General features: G+C 35.9%; 2 protein-coding genes across 8 annotated transcripts; one reads left to right on the forward strand and one right to left on the reverse strand.

The window, feature by feature from the left end:
* Positions 1–1,164: 1,164 nt before the first annotated feature.
* LOC140873372 (histone-lysine N-methyltransferase family member SUVH9-like) lies at positions 1,165–11,482 on the reverse strand. Of its 7 annotated transcripts, none has more exons than XM_073276478.1 (3): positions 9,347–11,482; positions 5,794–9,230; positions 1,165–1,642 (listed from the first exon to the last, which is right to left on the reverse strand). In XM_073276478.1, exon 1 carries the CDS (start codon positions 11,350–11,352, stop codon positions 9,409–9,411), a length of 1,944 nt encoding a protein of 647 aa, XP_073132579.1. In that variant the 5' UTR covers positions 11,353–11,482; the 3' UTR covers positions 1,165–1,642; positions 5,794–9,230; positions 9,347–9,408. The 7 variants fall into 7 exon arrangements, with proteins under 7 accessions (XP_073132579.1, XP_073132580.1, XP_073132578.1 ...); XM_073276479.1 differs by having other exon boundaries at positions 5,794–7,554; positions 7,722–11,481; XM_073276481.1 differs by having other exon boundaries at positions 1,168–1,642; positions 5,794–8,038.
* On the forward strand, positions 2,572–4,727 carry LOC140873373 (uncharacterized). The gene is made up of 2 exons (XM_073276484.1): positions 2,572–3,196; positions 3,275–4,727. The coding sequence occupies exon 2, from the start codon at positions 3,324–3,326 to the stop codon at positions 4,272–4,274; it is 951 nt and encodes a 316-aa protein (XP_073132585.1). The 5' UTR covers positions 2,572–3,196; positions 3,275–3,323; the 3' UTR covers positions 4,275–4,727.
* Positions 11,483–16,521: the final 5,039 nt, after the last annotated feature.

The following is a 16,521-nucleotide window of genomic DNA, read 5'->3' on the forward strand; positions in this document are numbered from 1 at the left end:
CTAGTCAACCGACTAATTGCAAACCGGTCACTGAAACTCCAAATTAAATCAATTCAATCCCGGCTAAAATAATCTCCACTAATAATTAATAATCAACTCTGCTAATCATGAAATAATTAATTTCAGGGCCTTACAGAAACCATTTGTTGCGACTGCGTGGTTGGAGTGTGAGGAGCACTTCGTAAAACTCGGCAGATATGACCCGACGACATTATGGTCAAAGAGATATTTAAATTTAATTCATCTTACGAAAGCAAATTAGACCCTAATCCAGAGTATATCGGCTGAAAACCTTGCGTAACTGATAGTCTTGCATGGCCGGAACTGATTCGATAGGTATAACAATGTCACGTACAAAGGATTAGTTTTAATTAATTATTAATTCAAAAATGGGGACCACTAGAGAGTGAAAACAAAGAAAGAGGTGGGTAGGAAATTAAGATAAAGAAAAGTTTGGTAGTGGAGAGTTTAAAATAATTTGCCCTTAGGTTGTTGAGATATATATTACCTTAATATACATTCAAAAGAGTTTTAAACAATCTTGATAATATTTATGTATTTATATTTCACACACGCGCATGAGTGCTAGTACTGATAAAGATAAAGGCTAAGATCGTATCGCTTTCTCTGCATATAACTCCTGCTGGAAAGAGATGAGAATTTTTTGTCGTTATTAACCTCTTTAGTCTGAAGCAAGTAAATTGGTAGGGACAAGGTCTTTCACATCATCAAAGGTTTATCCAACAAAGCATATATAGAAGTAGTGTTTGCAAATGCTTTTAAAAAATGATTATGAAATTTTCATTGCAAAATTTTGGAAACTTTTTTTAAAAAAATTCATATTTACATTTTTTAAGCATTTGCAAAAACTATCAAAGTCGAGCCTATCAAAACACTAATATCACATTCACAGCATAATATGTCGAGCATCTTTTGGGGAAATCTTTCTTATAGGGAGACTTCCTTGGTCAAATGAACCTTTGTACCCGAAGATTCCGGAACACAATAAATATATCAATTTGTACAGAAAAGACACTGGTTCGAGAAAAAGAATCACAGTTACAAGTACCTCGGAACATACATAACCAATGGAATGAACGATATACTAATCCAAATACAATGAGAAAAATAAACAATTCTTGTCAACCCTTAAAAGATATAATCAATACAACTCTTTTTCCAAACAATTCCACTTGCACATCTAGATGCACCAAACTTTTAGTCTCAATAATGTCCATGTTCAAAATGTAAAACTCATGTTATACTCTAATATCAATGGGCACGTAGATATCGAATACCAACTGGCGGTATTGTACACACTGGCTAATAGTACATGGGCATTCCAAAATTTTTGTTAGAATCATCCATTGACAAAAACACTTGTAATTTCTTTACAATTCCAGGCAACATGGATTCCCATACAAGTATACATTGGCTAATAGTACATGAGTTCACATAGTCTTGGACAATCTAATCGAAGTTCTACATATCTTTAATTCCTATAGAAATGCAGAGACTGTCAAACGGAGAAAGAACTCCATCCAGCAGAAACGCCGCTGCACGATTTAACACCATCCAACAAAAGCTAGTGCAATACGACGCCAAAAATGTGGGAGTTTCACAAAGATTATCCACTTTATATCTGTACAAAGAAATTAAATTAAGTAAAAACCAACACATTCAAATCATAATACATTTTGAATTCTAAAGAAGATATGTTCATTTAGAAAATTCCTACTAGCTCCATCATTTATCCCCAGACCACATGGAGTATAAATCATCCAGAAATACTAATGATTGAGAATTGGTTAGATCTAATACAGTACTTGCACAGTACAGTTGTGTTTTGAAACAATGTGGACACATTTAGAACCTTGTTAAATCATTTAATATTCTATATCATTCTTTCTATGTAGTAATTGGATTAGCCAGTTTTTCACTATACGACATCTGTTATGGTCTTACTTGTATTCGACCAAGGCAGCCCAAGAACTATGTCCAAATTCAGAGAGGTCTAGGCTTTATATTGGGCCTAGACCAAATATGCTAGAAGAGTCCCAAGCCTCTTTATCTCAGAAGAATCTAGATTGGGAGAGTTGAGTGAGTGACTAGCTTTGAGCTAGGTAATTTGTAAAGGATTCAATCCTTTGGCGGGGTGTTTAACTCAGATTACTGTAATTATGTTTTACTTTGAATCGATTGGAAATTTAGTTCCTAACAATTGGTCCGACCTGTCGGATATCGATCGGAGGGAAAAATGGCGATCACACGTACTGTTGCAAGATTAGAAGCATTAGAGAAATTTGCAAGGAGATCGGAGGAGCTGGACAAAATGATGGAGCTGCGGATGCAAGGTTTGGAGGCGAAAATGTAGGAGGAGCTAGGGGAAATTCGAGTCATAGTACAACAAATTTTGAAAGGAATGGGAAACAGAGTGACGGAAGAGGAGAGGGAGGAAAGTAGAAGGCCAGCCACCGATGGGGGACCGAAGGAATGCGCTGGCTTCAAGCAAATTGAAGAAGAAAACTATTCCAAGGACGAGAAACGGGCTCTGACAAGCGTATGTTTACCTGAGTTGGTTGTGATAAAACAACTCCGACGGGAGTTCACGACTGAACTCATCTCAAGTTTTCCAGCCAGACACCAACCAAATACACGCACTGCTGAGAAGGAGCCGACGGCGACGAGCACGGGGCTCCGATGGCTTAAAAAGAAACCCTCATATACGGAAACGCATCCAAGGGAGGGTTACGCTGCGTCGATGCAACGACGATCAACTATAGAACTGGGAATCGCGAGGGCTGAGCGGTGGACAGCCCAGGAGTGGGCTTTGGGGGAAGAATATTATACGGGTTATAACATCAATAAGCCCAAAGATGGTGTTGAGAGTTGGAAAATAACTGAAGGCCCAATAATAATTAATTATTTCAAGGAAGGTAGCAGTGAGAAAGGAGCCCGTGGGCTAATTCCACTTATGAGGGCCCAATCCATTAGCGCGGACAATTCATATTACATTGCAAGACAAGTAATCGACGGCCAACTTCAACCGGTGGATGAGGAATGGTCTGAGCAACAACACAGAGTGGCTCGAGAGGATTATCTAAGGACACAGAAAAAAGGGGATTGCTATTTCAGTATGTTATGGCTCATGATGTACCACAAGGAGGGGCAACCGTATTTGATTAAGATAACTAAGGTAAGGTTTTTCCACTAGGCAGAATTTGGACTCTTTTGTGAGGTCCAAAGAGTTTGTGTATAATGTTCTCATTGGTAGGTTGTGTAAGAAAGAAAGAGTGGATGAAGCAAAGAAGGTGTTCGATGAAATGCTCAAGAGGAGTATAGGGCTACTTTCTTGTTTGGTGGAAGTGAAGCACCCAAATTGTATTGAGAAAATTAACAAGGCAGTCAACCTTGCTGCTACCATATGCGCGCGGGCTCAAGAGTATTCCCTTGATCCTCTATATTTTGGTAATCGGTTCTGCGTCCTTGATTTTGAAATTATCGTATTTGACGTGGGTTGGAATGATGAAGATTTCACGGGAAGAACAAGCTTCAAGTCTCACAACGAGGAGATCGACAGAACTACTAGACAACAACACAATGAAAGGAATTGGGGAGACTTCAAGACACAAAACACCCGAAGTTCACTAAGCCATAGACAATCGATCACGGTGAGTGCTGACCAAATTGTGATTGGTAATTCTTGGTCCAAACAACTGGTGGGTTGTGCAGAAAACTTCATCAATCTTGGAGGCATTGGCATACGTTTAGGTAGGTGCTGGACACACGATAGGGGTGAGGTTGTCATTGCTTATGACCCCTGTATCCTTGACGATATCTCATGGGAAGGGTCATCTACCGATTTTGGTTTAATAGAAGGGCACCACAATTTAAATTCAGATTTTGTGAAGGTGCAAGACAGTGGAACAGCTGGTAAATATGCAAAGCAAGGAATCATTAAGCCAATTCGGGGTACAAACCAAACAAGAGTCTTTGACAGAGGAGGGTATAGAGCTAGGGCAAATGGAGGCTGGTATAATTTAGCTTTGAAAACCATGGCACCTTGCGTTCTTAATCCCAGCCTTGAGGACAAGACTGTTTTTCAGGAGGGAGTATTGTTATGGTCTTACTTGTATTGGACCAAGGCAGCCCAAGAACTATGTCCAAATTCAGAGAGGTTCAGGCCTTATATTGGGCCTAGACCAAATATGCTAGAAGAGGTCCAAGCCTCTTTATCTCAAAAGAATCTAGATTGGGAGAGGGGGATTAAATAGGAGTTTGTTAGGAAAAGTTCATTCACGTTTTTACATTTGAGTTAGTGACTAGCTTTGAGCTAGGGAATTTGTAAAGGATTCAATCCTTTGGCTGGGTGTTTAACTTAGATTACTGTAATTCTGTCCTAAATCTAACATATATATTTCTACAAATAGACTATTAGTCTATTACAAATGTGACACAGCTACTTTTAAGAGGAAAAAACTCCTCGTCGACTCATATGCCTAATGGTAAGTTATACATGAATGACTTAGCACATTGATATTTTTCTACTCTGCTTAAAAGAAACAAACACACTACAATCACATAGTTTAGCCCAAGAAAATAATATGGATCAAAGGAAGTTGAGGGTCATCTTTTCATACACACCATAGTTATAAAGGATGCAAGGATCACTGAAGTGCTAAGGGAAAATAGTTTTTTTAGTCCATTAACTTGTCCATTTTTTTTGTTTTGATTTATTAACTTTTCAAAGCATATCAGGGTTTTTTTTTTACATTGTTAAATTTTATTGATATATAAGTTTTAATAGTTTCTAAAGAATTTATAAAATTTCAATCATATCTTATTACAAGCACTTAATTTTTTAAACAAATATATTACATTTCCATAAATTTTTTTGTACATATCTTGTGCATTTATACAAATTTTGTCATTTTTTATATTTTTATTTTTATGAATCTTATATATTTTTCTAGCATTCATGTTATAAAAAATAAAGTATTTTTGATACAAAATTCATAACGTAATAATAATTATATAAAAGTAAAAACATTTTTATGGTGTGAGTATCAAATTTAAATAATTAAAATAGATCAATTTTATATAGTTTAAGAGTATGATTGTCATTTAACTAAAAAATTAAACTTAGAATCAATTATTCTCTAAACACTCAAACTTTAGCTTGTATTAGTTTTAAACTTATATTTGCAAAAACTCCCTACTTTAGCTTCTCACCAACTTGAAAATAATCTCTACAAGAATCACATTTACATAAGCAAAAGTTCTCGAAAATACTCCCTTAAAGAAATGTAAAAGCAAAACCATCTCTCTCTCTCCTTAACCAAATTTGTTGATTAAAATAAATATTTAAAACCTAAAATTCGTTTACTCAACCAATTCATCAAGATCAAATGAATGCAACTTTCATTTTATAATAATATTATTGCATAGTCAGCGTTGTAATTGGCACTAGGTAGAGGCAGGGCAGTTAGTGACTGTCCACCACCGAGGCACCGTGGAATTTATTTTTATTATTTTTATAAATAATTATATATAATCATACAATGCAATTACAAATAGTCATTATTCTTTACGTAATATATGCAATTGAATGATGTTTATGTATAATTAGCTTTCATACAATACAATACAATTTATACAAAGTACAAATAAATACAATAAATAAATATATAAATGCAACTAACTATATAATTAATAAAGATCCATCACCATAATAATGTTAAGATTCACACAATACAATACAATACAATATATTAGATATATATAAGTGCTGACCTGGTGGGCTGAGGTGACGTGGGAAGAAATTCTCCAGCGTTGCGGGTTCGATCCTCGTGTGGAGCATATTCCTCATTGAAATATTTGGGGGTATGCTCTGGGAGTTGGACCATGTTGTTCCCTCCCTCAGGTCCCTGCCTACTCGTGCACATCCCTCGATTTAATCCCCGCATGAGCCAATGGGCCTCTGGCTCATGTGGGATGGAGTCCCTTCGGGGTCAACCCTTTTTTTTTTTTTTTAAAAAAAAAAAAATAAGTGCTGACCTAGTGGGCTGTCGGCGACGGCGGCAGTTGGCATTTCGAGACGGAAGGAGGAGTGGGTTGCGCATGACTGGGCTCCTGGGGCTACTATTTTTTGCAAGTTAATAATAAAGTTTTTTTAAATTTTGATGACTTTGACCGCCTTGCCGCCGTGCTCATCTTCTACGGGCTACAGAATCGCCTAAGAAAAGGCAATGCGGTCGATGGTCGCCTGCCGCCTTAACCGCCATTTAAAACACTATGCATAGTGAGTGTCACTTCGAACCAACACACATAACCTCGAGCCATACGCTTTTCTAGGTCACCGTGTGTGTTAGTGTACTCCTTACAGTATTCTAAGTGGCGGACGAGGAGGCCACCTAGCGACCGCCCCGCCTTTGTCTAAGGCGGTCTCTATAGGCGGTCTAAGGCTATCCGGGGGACGGGCAGGCTGCCGAGGTGGTTAATGATTTTAAAATTTTAGGCAAATGTCAAAGTCAAATAAATTTAAAACTAGTTAAAGTCAATATATTTAAAAAATCATAGATATAATAATAACACCTATCACCCTCTTTTGTATTTACTTTTGGTTTCAAGTGTCCACCACCAGCCACCACCTGCCTCAGACCGCCTCCAGCCACCGCCGCCTCCATCAGCCACCACCTTAATTAACTTGTTTGTTTACATTTATATATTTATTTGTGTATGAAGCTTCTTTATGCATAGAGATTATTTAGTTCCATATATTGCCTAAAAATGATGACTATTTGTAATTACATTACATGATATTGTATAGGTAACTATAGAAAATTTCTAGAAGAATTCAACCACCTAAGCGGTTGCCTAAGCACCTCCTAGGCGGCCAAGGCGGTAGGCGGTCACTGACCACCCAGCCACCACCTCCGGCCATTTACAACGTTGACCCCTTACTATGTAAAATAGATTCCAAAAGGTGACTCAGGAGTTGTTGGGTACTTGAGTTATGTCATAAACAAGGAAGAAATTAAAACGAATAGTGAATCAACTCTATGGACATAGACATTGACAAACCTTTTTAAACCAAGATGAAGGAAACGAACAGGTACTGGGCACCCACTAGTTGAGAAATAAAACAAGTCAGGGTTAATTGGGTTCGGGTGGTAATACTTTATACCCTATGTATAGGATATTTAATCCAATCTACAAAAAAAAAAAACAAGGAAGCTACATGACACCCACTTCTGAGGCCCTTACCGGTAATTTCTCTAGCCTCAGCATCAGGTCATTAAAACACACTTCAAACCATGAAACATAAATAATGCATAGGTCACCAAACATAATACATAAGAGATCAGTTCATGCAGAAATTGTTGCAACCTGCTCTAACAAGCAGCTCTCTCCATAGGTCTCGTACTTATCTTGATAAAGTTTGAATCATCTTCAACATTCCCACGCACATCCAATTTTGACCAACTTCTAGCTTTCAAATATCTCACCCTCGTCGCTTGTCCTTGCATGATTTGATACTCCCTTAAAGTCCAACTGTTACAACCACAATTTTATATATATAATAAGAAATGTATTGCACTGAAAATTGAAAGAAACACCCAGAGATGAACTCTGTCCCTAGCACAAAGCTAGTCCCTAGCACAAGCTAGTTAACACTCAACAAATAAAATGAACTGAATGCCCTATCTATCTCACTCTACCTTCTTATAACCTCCACTGTATCTAGATTCTTCTAGGACTTGTAATCCTTGGGCTTGATTGGTTAGGCCCAATAACATAAAACATCTAGTTGTATTTGGGCCCATAGCAATACCGTCATCTTCAAATCAGCCTTGTCCTCAAGGCTGAGTCTTGAAACTTGATGATCTTGTTTAAGGCTCCAGCCAACATCGAAGACAATTAACTCGAAACCAAAATCGAAAAACTCGTTTCCAAAATACAAAAAAATTGAAAGGATATTTGGCTTCAAGCATGAGTACCCCAGTCACAATGATAAAAGCAAGCAGTCCCATTCCATCTTCCCACACAAAAAGTAATAGGTTAGCCACAACTTGAACTGCTACGGATTTGTCATCCTTCCAACCAACATCAAAAACCATGATCTCAAAACCAAGGTCAACTAAAACATTAGCAAAATCCTGAAAATGAAAAGGATCAACACAAAGAGTAAGAGCCCGAACTTCCACCAAAGACATCAGCGACCCAGTCAAATTGAATTTGCAGCTGACCATGTTTTCTCCTGCCTTTCCTTGTGAACGGTAGCTGCCGATGGACCTTCCAAACTTGGGCCTTAATTTTCTTAAATATCTAGGCCCAATAATAATTGGGTTCGTAATCCTTGGGCTTGATTGGTTAGGCCCAATAACATAAAACATCTAGCTGTATTTGGGCCCATAACACCAACCATCTAATTTGTGGAGGTCGCACTCTCTTCCTCTTGGTCCAGCTTTATAGAACTCATATTGGTAGCTACTATCTTATGTGAAGGTGAAAAGTTTCGCTATAGATAACTTCAATTAATGCAGCTTGACCTGCCGCACATCTGTTACTGAGTAGCATAATTCGTATCATGGGTTTCTAACTTGTCTCACTTTCTCTCAACTCCATTTTCTTTCTTGCAAACATGCTAAAGTAGTTCTTATTTTAGGTTTAACATTTGCAAGCTCCATACACATTCCAATTAAAGAATCAAATTTTCAGCATTTCAAAAAGTCTCATCACCTTACACTAACCTTTACACCAGAGCATAGGCATGGACTCTTGCCCACTTTCACTACGCCAACATAAAACACATACCAACTTCATAGCCACTAACCCATCTTTTATCTAGGCTTCAAATTGATGATAAAAAGAAAACTCGTTGCAAGCATAGTTAAGTTTCTAAGATCTATTTCAATGTAATCTCTTAAAATTTAACCCATATTATATTAAGTTTTTTAAACTTTCCACCGATTAACAAAGTATTCTGTACTATATATCTATAAAAAACCTAAAAAATTAAGATAGAAGATGGATTTCAGAAAAGATTGAGGTGGCCAACCAACCATCTCAAGTTCTCAACCAAAAATGGCTCCACTTCAAGGAAAAAAAAACACCATGCTAAATCATTTCCATGTGCACCTTAGCAAGTTGCATGGTGAAACACCAATGCATCAGGGGTAGATAGAAAAATATTAACAGAGAGAAGTCCAATCTTACTTGTCAGCTTGCTGCATGTGAATGTCAACAAGTCATATATAGATCTAAGAAATCAAAACATTTAAACTCATTGAAATCAAAAGTATTAGGGATGATTCTTTATAAAATAAAAATAACTTAAGTTTACCTTAGTACATTGTGTCGAAAGCAGTCCATCATCTTCAAAATTGATCCAGCTTAGAGTCATAACTAGATACAAATCGCAAGCTTCCCCATATATTCATCAGCAACCCCATAATCAAGGCTAAGCTCTCTCATAGGAGGGATATTTTCCAGAGCAAACAGCATGAGGTGAGGAAATGACACATTATTGTGATCATACAACACAAGTTGCACCATAACATTCGAACATGAACTGTGGCTCATATAGCATGCTAAGTTCCTCATTCTTGATACATCCATGGCAAAATCCAAAGGAGGGACCGTTGGATATTCTGGACGACCATAGTCCGAAAATACTTGTGATAAATCACCCCATTCGGTCCATCTGTCAGCAAAGCGACTCGGATAAATTAAACTATCACCATTCATAGTGAAAATCTGAACTTGCTCACGAGTGAGAACAACTCCAGCGTACTCACAAATAAAGGAGCCAGCTTGGATCGTGTCCAACGATCTAACACCCCAACCAGTTTCCCTCGACCTAAACACTTCAAATCGATTCTTAAGACCCTTTTGGCTCACACGATTCTGACAACTAGGGGGACAGCCACAATTTGGGCCACACTCAAAAATCAGCGGCTTTCCCCTCACCAGAATCCCATGCATATCATATGCAAACTCGCCTCCATTTTTCATTGCACAAAAGCAATCATTCAAACATGCCCCAACACATTTACATCCAGTCTTACTCCCATAATTATATACATATGAAGGGAAGATCGTCGATGGAAGATATTCAAAATGTAGAGGGTCACGGTCACCATCAATATCATTAAAGAAAAACACAGGAAAATTCTCCTTGTTCTTCGCCAAATCGAGTGTCACATAACCCTTAGGTCGCACATCCAATGGCTTAGTCCTCAAACTGTATGCAAACTTCATCACATTACTCCCCATTTCCACCTGATTCTCTATCCTAACTAGCTTAAACTTAAAAATACCAAACCCTGACTTCCCCACATCGAACCAAGTCTCAACAATTCTATACAAACCATCATAAACATAAATTTTACCATTAATACCACCACCGTACTTCAAACCACGGATAACCCTTACCTCGATTCCATAGTTCATGCTCCTCTCCAGGGCTAAATTCCCACATTCTAATTTCTGATGTACAACCTGCTTCCCATTCTTGTCCTGTCCACCATGGCCCGTGTATATTACAACATCCCCAGAATCTTCATCATCCTCGTAACCTCCCGAAACAATAACACTAGTTGCAATAGGCTCCCCATTCGAGCTATGGCTAGCTGGAACATAATCAATCCCAGCCTGCGGCTGCCCGTGCAATCCTAAAACACACAATTCCATCCTAAAATAAAATACATCCCCAATCAACACTCCAGGTATATCACCCACAATCCGTTTATCGCGGTTCAACCACAATCCTCGCCCCCGCATCAATGCCGCGGCTTTCAAGTCCGCCCTCGTCCGCTTATGCAGAAAGAGCCCATTGTCAACATTCCTGTGCTTTTCATCTTCAAACACGGCAAACACCCGCAAAGAATCGTACAGAATCCTGGTTTTCCGAATTAATTCGCGATAGTACCGCTGATCTTCGGATTTCATATCAGTGACTCGAACGAGTTCAGCAGAGCGCTGCTCATACTTACGGGTTCCGGGAACGACAGTGTTCGAGAGGTTTGTTTCCGGTTCGGGAACAGGGACCAGCGCCAGCGCTAGAGAATCCAGGTCGGAGTCGGGTAGGACTGAACAGTCTCCGTTTTCGTCTGGGCGTTGCCCGAAGGCAGAGCGGAACAGCTCAGAAATGCGGGAAAACTCAGAGAACACATCGGAGGTGGCGGAAGGGGACTGGGGAGGTGGTGTGGGAACCCCTGGAGGAGGTGCCGGCGTCAATGGTTCATCCATAGGTTCCAGCTTTGGTTCAATTTTGGGCACAATTTTAGGGGCCGCAGGGTCTGGACAGAGGTTCAAATCTTGAAATTGAGCCGTAGAATTCGAACCCATTTCGAATTTTTGCGCAAGCTTCTCTCAAGAATCGAAAAGAATGAAGATATGAGAGATTCTGAAATGGTGAAGTGTGTGTTCTTGGGCTGCTGAAGTTTTAGGCAATTGCATTGAAATGAAATGCTGTAATAAGAGAAAACACAGCAAGTAATTAAACCGATTATTTGGTTGGTCTAAAAATTTAAATTAACTTCTAAAAACAATGTAACCATCTAATATTATGTTTTTTTTATATTATTTCGTATGATACCGACATTACATACGTGTTGTACACACGGTTGCACATATATTAATATTAAAATATTATATGTTTTTTTTTTTTGAAATCTTATATGTTAAATCATATAAAACACACACATTGCATGTATAGTCTATAGGAAAGATTATATCATAGAAATAATAATGTAAATAATATCTTTTAAAAAAATTAATTAATCAAAATTTTATTTTATATTAGTTCTAGTGACACGAACGTTACATGTCTTTTAAAGATTACAGGATAAATCTAAAATTTTAATTAATTTATCAAAACAACTGGAATTAATTAACATTTTATTTTATAATAGTTTTGGTTGTAAGAATTTAAGAATTCGTGTATAACATATTTATATGAAAACTTAACGAAGAAAATGGATCATATGCTACCTCCGGCCATTGAATTTGAAGAATGCCTTGATCGGCACTTGAATATATCTTCTAATTATTTGAAAGTCGTTTAACCACTCCAAATCTAAATAACATATAAATTGTTTTTGTTGGAATATGTTTAGGGATCTCACACGTCATTATTTATAGGTAACTCATTTCCATCATCATCGAACAAATTCAAAAGATCGCAACAAATCACGATGAGATTTTATGTACTTTTGAAAATAAATGGATTGTGCGATGGATAAGATTTGGTGGATTATACTCATTTAAAACGGATTATTTTATTCTACGTCTGAGTATTCTTTTCTTATAATGTTGTCAAAAGTTAGGCTTTGGATCATCAACCCACATGTAAGCTTTCATAAAATTTAAGGAACCCACATGATCTAACGATACTAAAACAGGTAATAAACAACCTCATCGTAGCATAGACTAACCTTTTAGGGGGTGTATTCAATCCAGAGTTTTAATGACTTTCAGTGACTTTTTAAAATGATAGACTTTTGTGGAGTTTATGGATTATTATTGACTTTTATAGAATCTCACGGATTTACAAACAGATTTTCATGGATTCTTTGTAGATTTTTGCAGAACTTTTATAGAGATTTGTAAACTTTTCATACAATTACATGAATTTGTATCTTTAATATATTTTATTATTATTTTTTTTTGAAATAATAATTATTTGACATAAATAATAAATTTATTTGAAATATTTTTTTAATTTATTGATGAAATGGATTTCATTTATTTTAAATGTATATATATATAATATATATATATATATATTAATGTAACAAAATTATAAACTAAAAAACTTTGCGATTGTGTAAAGTTATTTTTTTTAAAAAAAACATATGATAAATTATAAATTATTTTATCAATTATATCATAAAAATTTATTTGTCAATTTTTATTTTTTATCATGTCTGTTATCCGCTATTCAAATATTTGAATTAAATCATATTATAATTTTTTGAATCATATATTATTATCATTAAATATTAAAATTATTGGTATAAATCATAAATTAAAAAAAAACAAAATATTTCGAAAATTTCAAATTTTTAAATAATATTTTTTATTTTGAATTTAGGAAAAGAACGAATATATATATATATTAATTCATTTTGAATATGAGAGAATGTAAGATAGAGAGTAGTGAGATAGTGAGAAGTGAGGAAATATGAAAAAAAGATGGAAATTATAAGTTTAGAAATCCATCCAAATCTTTGGGTTAGACCAAAGACTTTTTTTTACAAAATATAGTTGTACATTAAGCATTAATGTTTGTATGTCCATGATTTTTATGGAGTTATTAAAAGTTCATTGACATTTTGAATAACACTAGACTTTTGTAGAGATTTTAAAAGTCAAGATTGAATACAACTTGACTTTTAAAACTCTAAAAAAGTCTATTTTGAATACCACTAGACTTTTATAGAATATATAAAAGTCATGATTGAGCAAATCTAAAATATTGTAGTATATCACAATAAGATTTTTTCCACTTTTAAAAATATATAAATTGCATGATAAGGTAAGATTTGGTAGACTATGGACATCTAAATCTTTCAATATGTTCATTAATCATGATAAAGATTATTCTTTTTTTTTTTTCTATTTTGAATGTTAAATATATTAATGTGGCTCACATTATATGGTAAGATTTTGATATCAAAATAAAAAACTTTCTCTCATCAGTAACATGCACTACACGTGTATAGGGGTGAGGAAAATATCGAAATTTTTGATATAATGAAGTTAACATACAAGAAATACCGAGATATTTTCGGTCATGATATCGAAAATTTCGATACGACATGATAAAAATACTAAAATTTTCGATACCGTGTCGGTATAGAATTTTGAAATATACCAAAATACTAACAAAATATTTACAAATTTAAAATATAATATTTTTAAGTAATGAAATTATAAACAAAATAAGAAAACTAAGGTGAAAGACTCAAAATGATCTATTTTTAAAACTAAATGTATTCCCAAAAAACAAATCTATTTTCTCCCTCATTTCCATTTTATAAACTAAGATTTTTTTTAATGAACGATATAATATCAATATCGTACCGATATCTTTGTATGTTGCAAATATTCGATATAATTGATATATATTTTGTACTATATACCGAAATATTAGTATACCAAAATTTCATTATGATATGTTGTATGAACGAAAATTGTTGGAGAATAAATTTAAGTTTTGGTGTTGAACAAATTAAAGTCAAAATAAAGAGTAACTCAATTGAACGAGTTGGTCAACTGAACTGAGTTACTCAACAAATCAATCGAGGGTCGGGCAATAGCCTTACACTCGAGGGTCGGGCAATAGCGAGGTGATACGGGGCTTGTTGCAAAGCTGTGCTTGGGTCATGACCTTCGACATCAGTGGGCTGATGACGAACGCAGGTATAGTCCGAGATCCCTATTAGTATTAAGAAGTATCTATTAGCTTAGTTAAGGCTTATAGACCAGTATTAGTGATATGATATTATCTTGTCTTATAGGTTTGGACTGTATATACTTGTACATCTAGGCCAGTTGTTGAAGTACATAAAGTAATGTCTGAGATATTCAGCGAGTATGCATGCTTATGTGTTGCATATTATGTGTCATGATCTATGTTTTACTGCTTTAAACATTATGTTGCATGTACATATTCTAAGTCAAGTTTCCTTCAAAATATCCTTGGTAGTACGGTTGCTCGGCCCTATATTTCTTGTTATATTGTCGGACACCAGGAGACGTCATGATGATGGAGACTGACGCTACGATGATCCTGACGAGTGTGTAGATGTATCCAATGGAGTTGACCCCAGATGGTACTAAATACTCATTGGCGCCTCGACTGAGCAAGACTTGAGATCTACCCAGTACCCAGTCATATGCATGCATCATAGTAGGTTTGTATACTCGTGTTTTATGTTCTGAGCGTAGTTTGCTCACGTTCATGTTATTGTGTTTCTTGGACACCCCATTCGACAAAGAAATTATAGGTGTTTTAGCTTGGACCAGGGTTAGTTGGTGACCAAGGCTGGATTACAGAGTTAGCCGCTAGGTTGCGGTTAAGTATGATTCTTTCGCTTTGGATTGTATTTACCAGTTGTTTTTCGGTGTTGTTTTATTTTCCGTAGTAACTATGTTTAAGTTTTCTGATTATTGTTATTACATGCTTAAGTCTCTTGTTAGTAGATGATCCGGATCGGGTCACTATATGTAAAGTCAGTCGAGGACTAACCAATCAAGCTATAACAGAATCAGTCAAGGACTAAATTCTTGAGTTAAGTATAGGAGTCTCAATTGTAGGCATTGACGTTAAGTCCTAGCTAAGGTGGGGTGTTTCAAAGATCTTGTAATACTCATAGTCTTCTAGTGATATTTTTTTGAGATAGGAGAAGGGGTGACGTAGAAGCAGTCCAGTCTCTGAATATCCACAAACAAATTTCTTGTGACTTTTACTTAATGTCTCATTTATTTACTCAATCCATCTTGTTATTGTTCAATCTATCAACTGAACTCATTCCGCACTTTTCTAGTTGGTTGATTGATATAGACACACAAGAAAGAAATAGTTCAGTTTCCAACCGAACTGAACTCACTTTAGTGGAAAGCAGACATTATCAATACAACAGTGGTTTATAAGACCTCAACCGATCCTACAAGTGGTATCAAAGCGAGGTTCTTTCTCGTCTCTGAACATTTATATTTCAAGATGGATTCTATAAGCATCATTCCCATGTTCTCTATTGAAGATTTTGAAGAATAGAATATAAGAGTACAAGCTCATTTGGTGATATAATGATGATATGTAGTTTGTCATAACTGATGGACCAATTAAAATTACAAGCCAAGATGTCGATGGACATCCAAATTGAAGATGATGTCCAATCTTGACAATGTTGCCAAGAACTTTTTGTTCAACACTCTTGATGATTACATATTTGGAAAGATCAGGACATGTTCTACTGCCAAGAACATTTGGGAAAGATTGATCGAGTTTGGTAAGAAAATTGAATAATCTTGTTGTTCATATAGTAAATCAAGTCAAAGTGTTGATGAACCAACCATGTGTCTTATGAGCAATGATAACCAAGCATCCACAAGCTCTAATGATGAAGAAGAGATTATCTACCAGCAAACCAAAACTGATCAAGAATTGGAATCTACCAACAAGCAAGCATTTGATTTCAATTTTAGTAACTTTACACGTGAAGAGTTAATTGATGCATTACATTAAATGATTAATGAGTATCAAAGGCTTTTCCTGTCATTTGAGGAAGTAAAATCTATCCAAAGTGATCTACCAGATCCCAAGACTGAACCCAGTTGGGTAAATTCAGTTGACATGCTAAATCTAGAAGCAGAGATTGCTAAGCTGAGGACTGAGAATGACATGATACAAATTGAGATTCAGTAGTTAGAATCAGAAAATCTGAAGCTGACTAAACTGTTCAAGACTTGGAACAATTCTTCAGTCACCTTAACTGAAATGCAAGAACT

Source organism: Henckelia pumila, unplaced genomic scaffold (assembly GCF_033568475.1).
Source record: "Henckelia pumila isolate YLH828 unplaced genomic scaffold, ASM3356847v2 CTG_525:::fragment_3, whole genome shotgun sequence".
Classification (NCBI taxonomy): Eukaryota; Viridiplantae; Streptophyta; class Magnoliopsida; order Lamiales; family Gesneriaceae; genus Henckelia; species Henckelia pumila.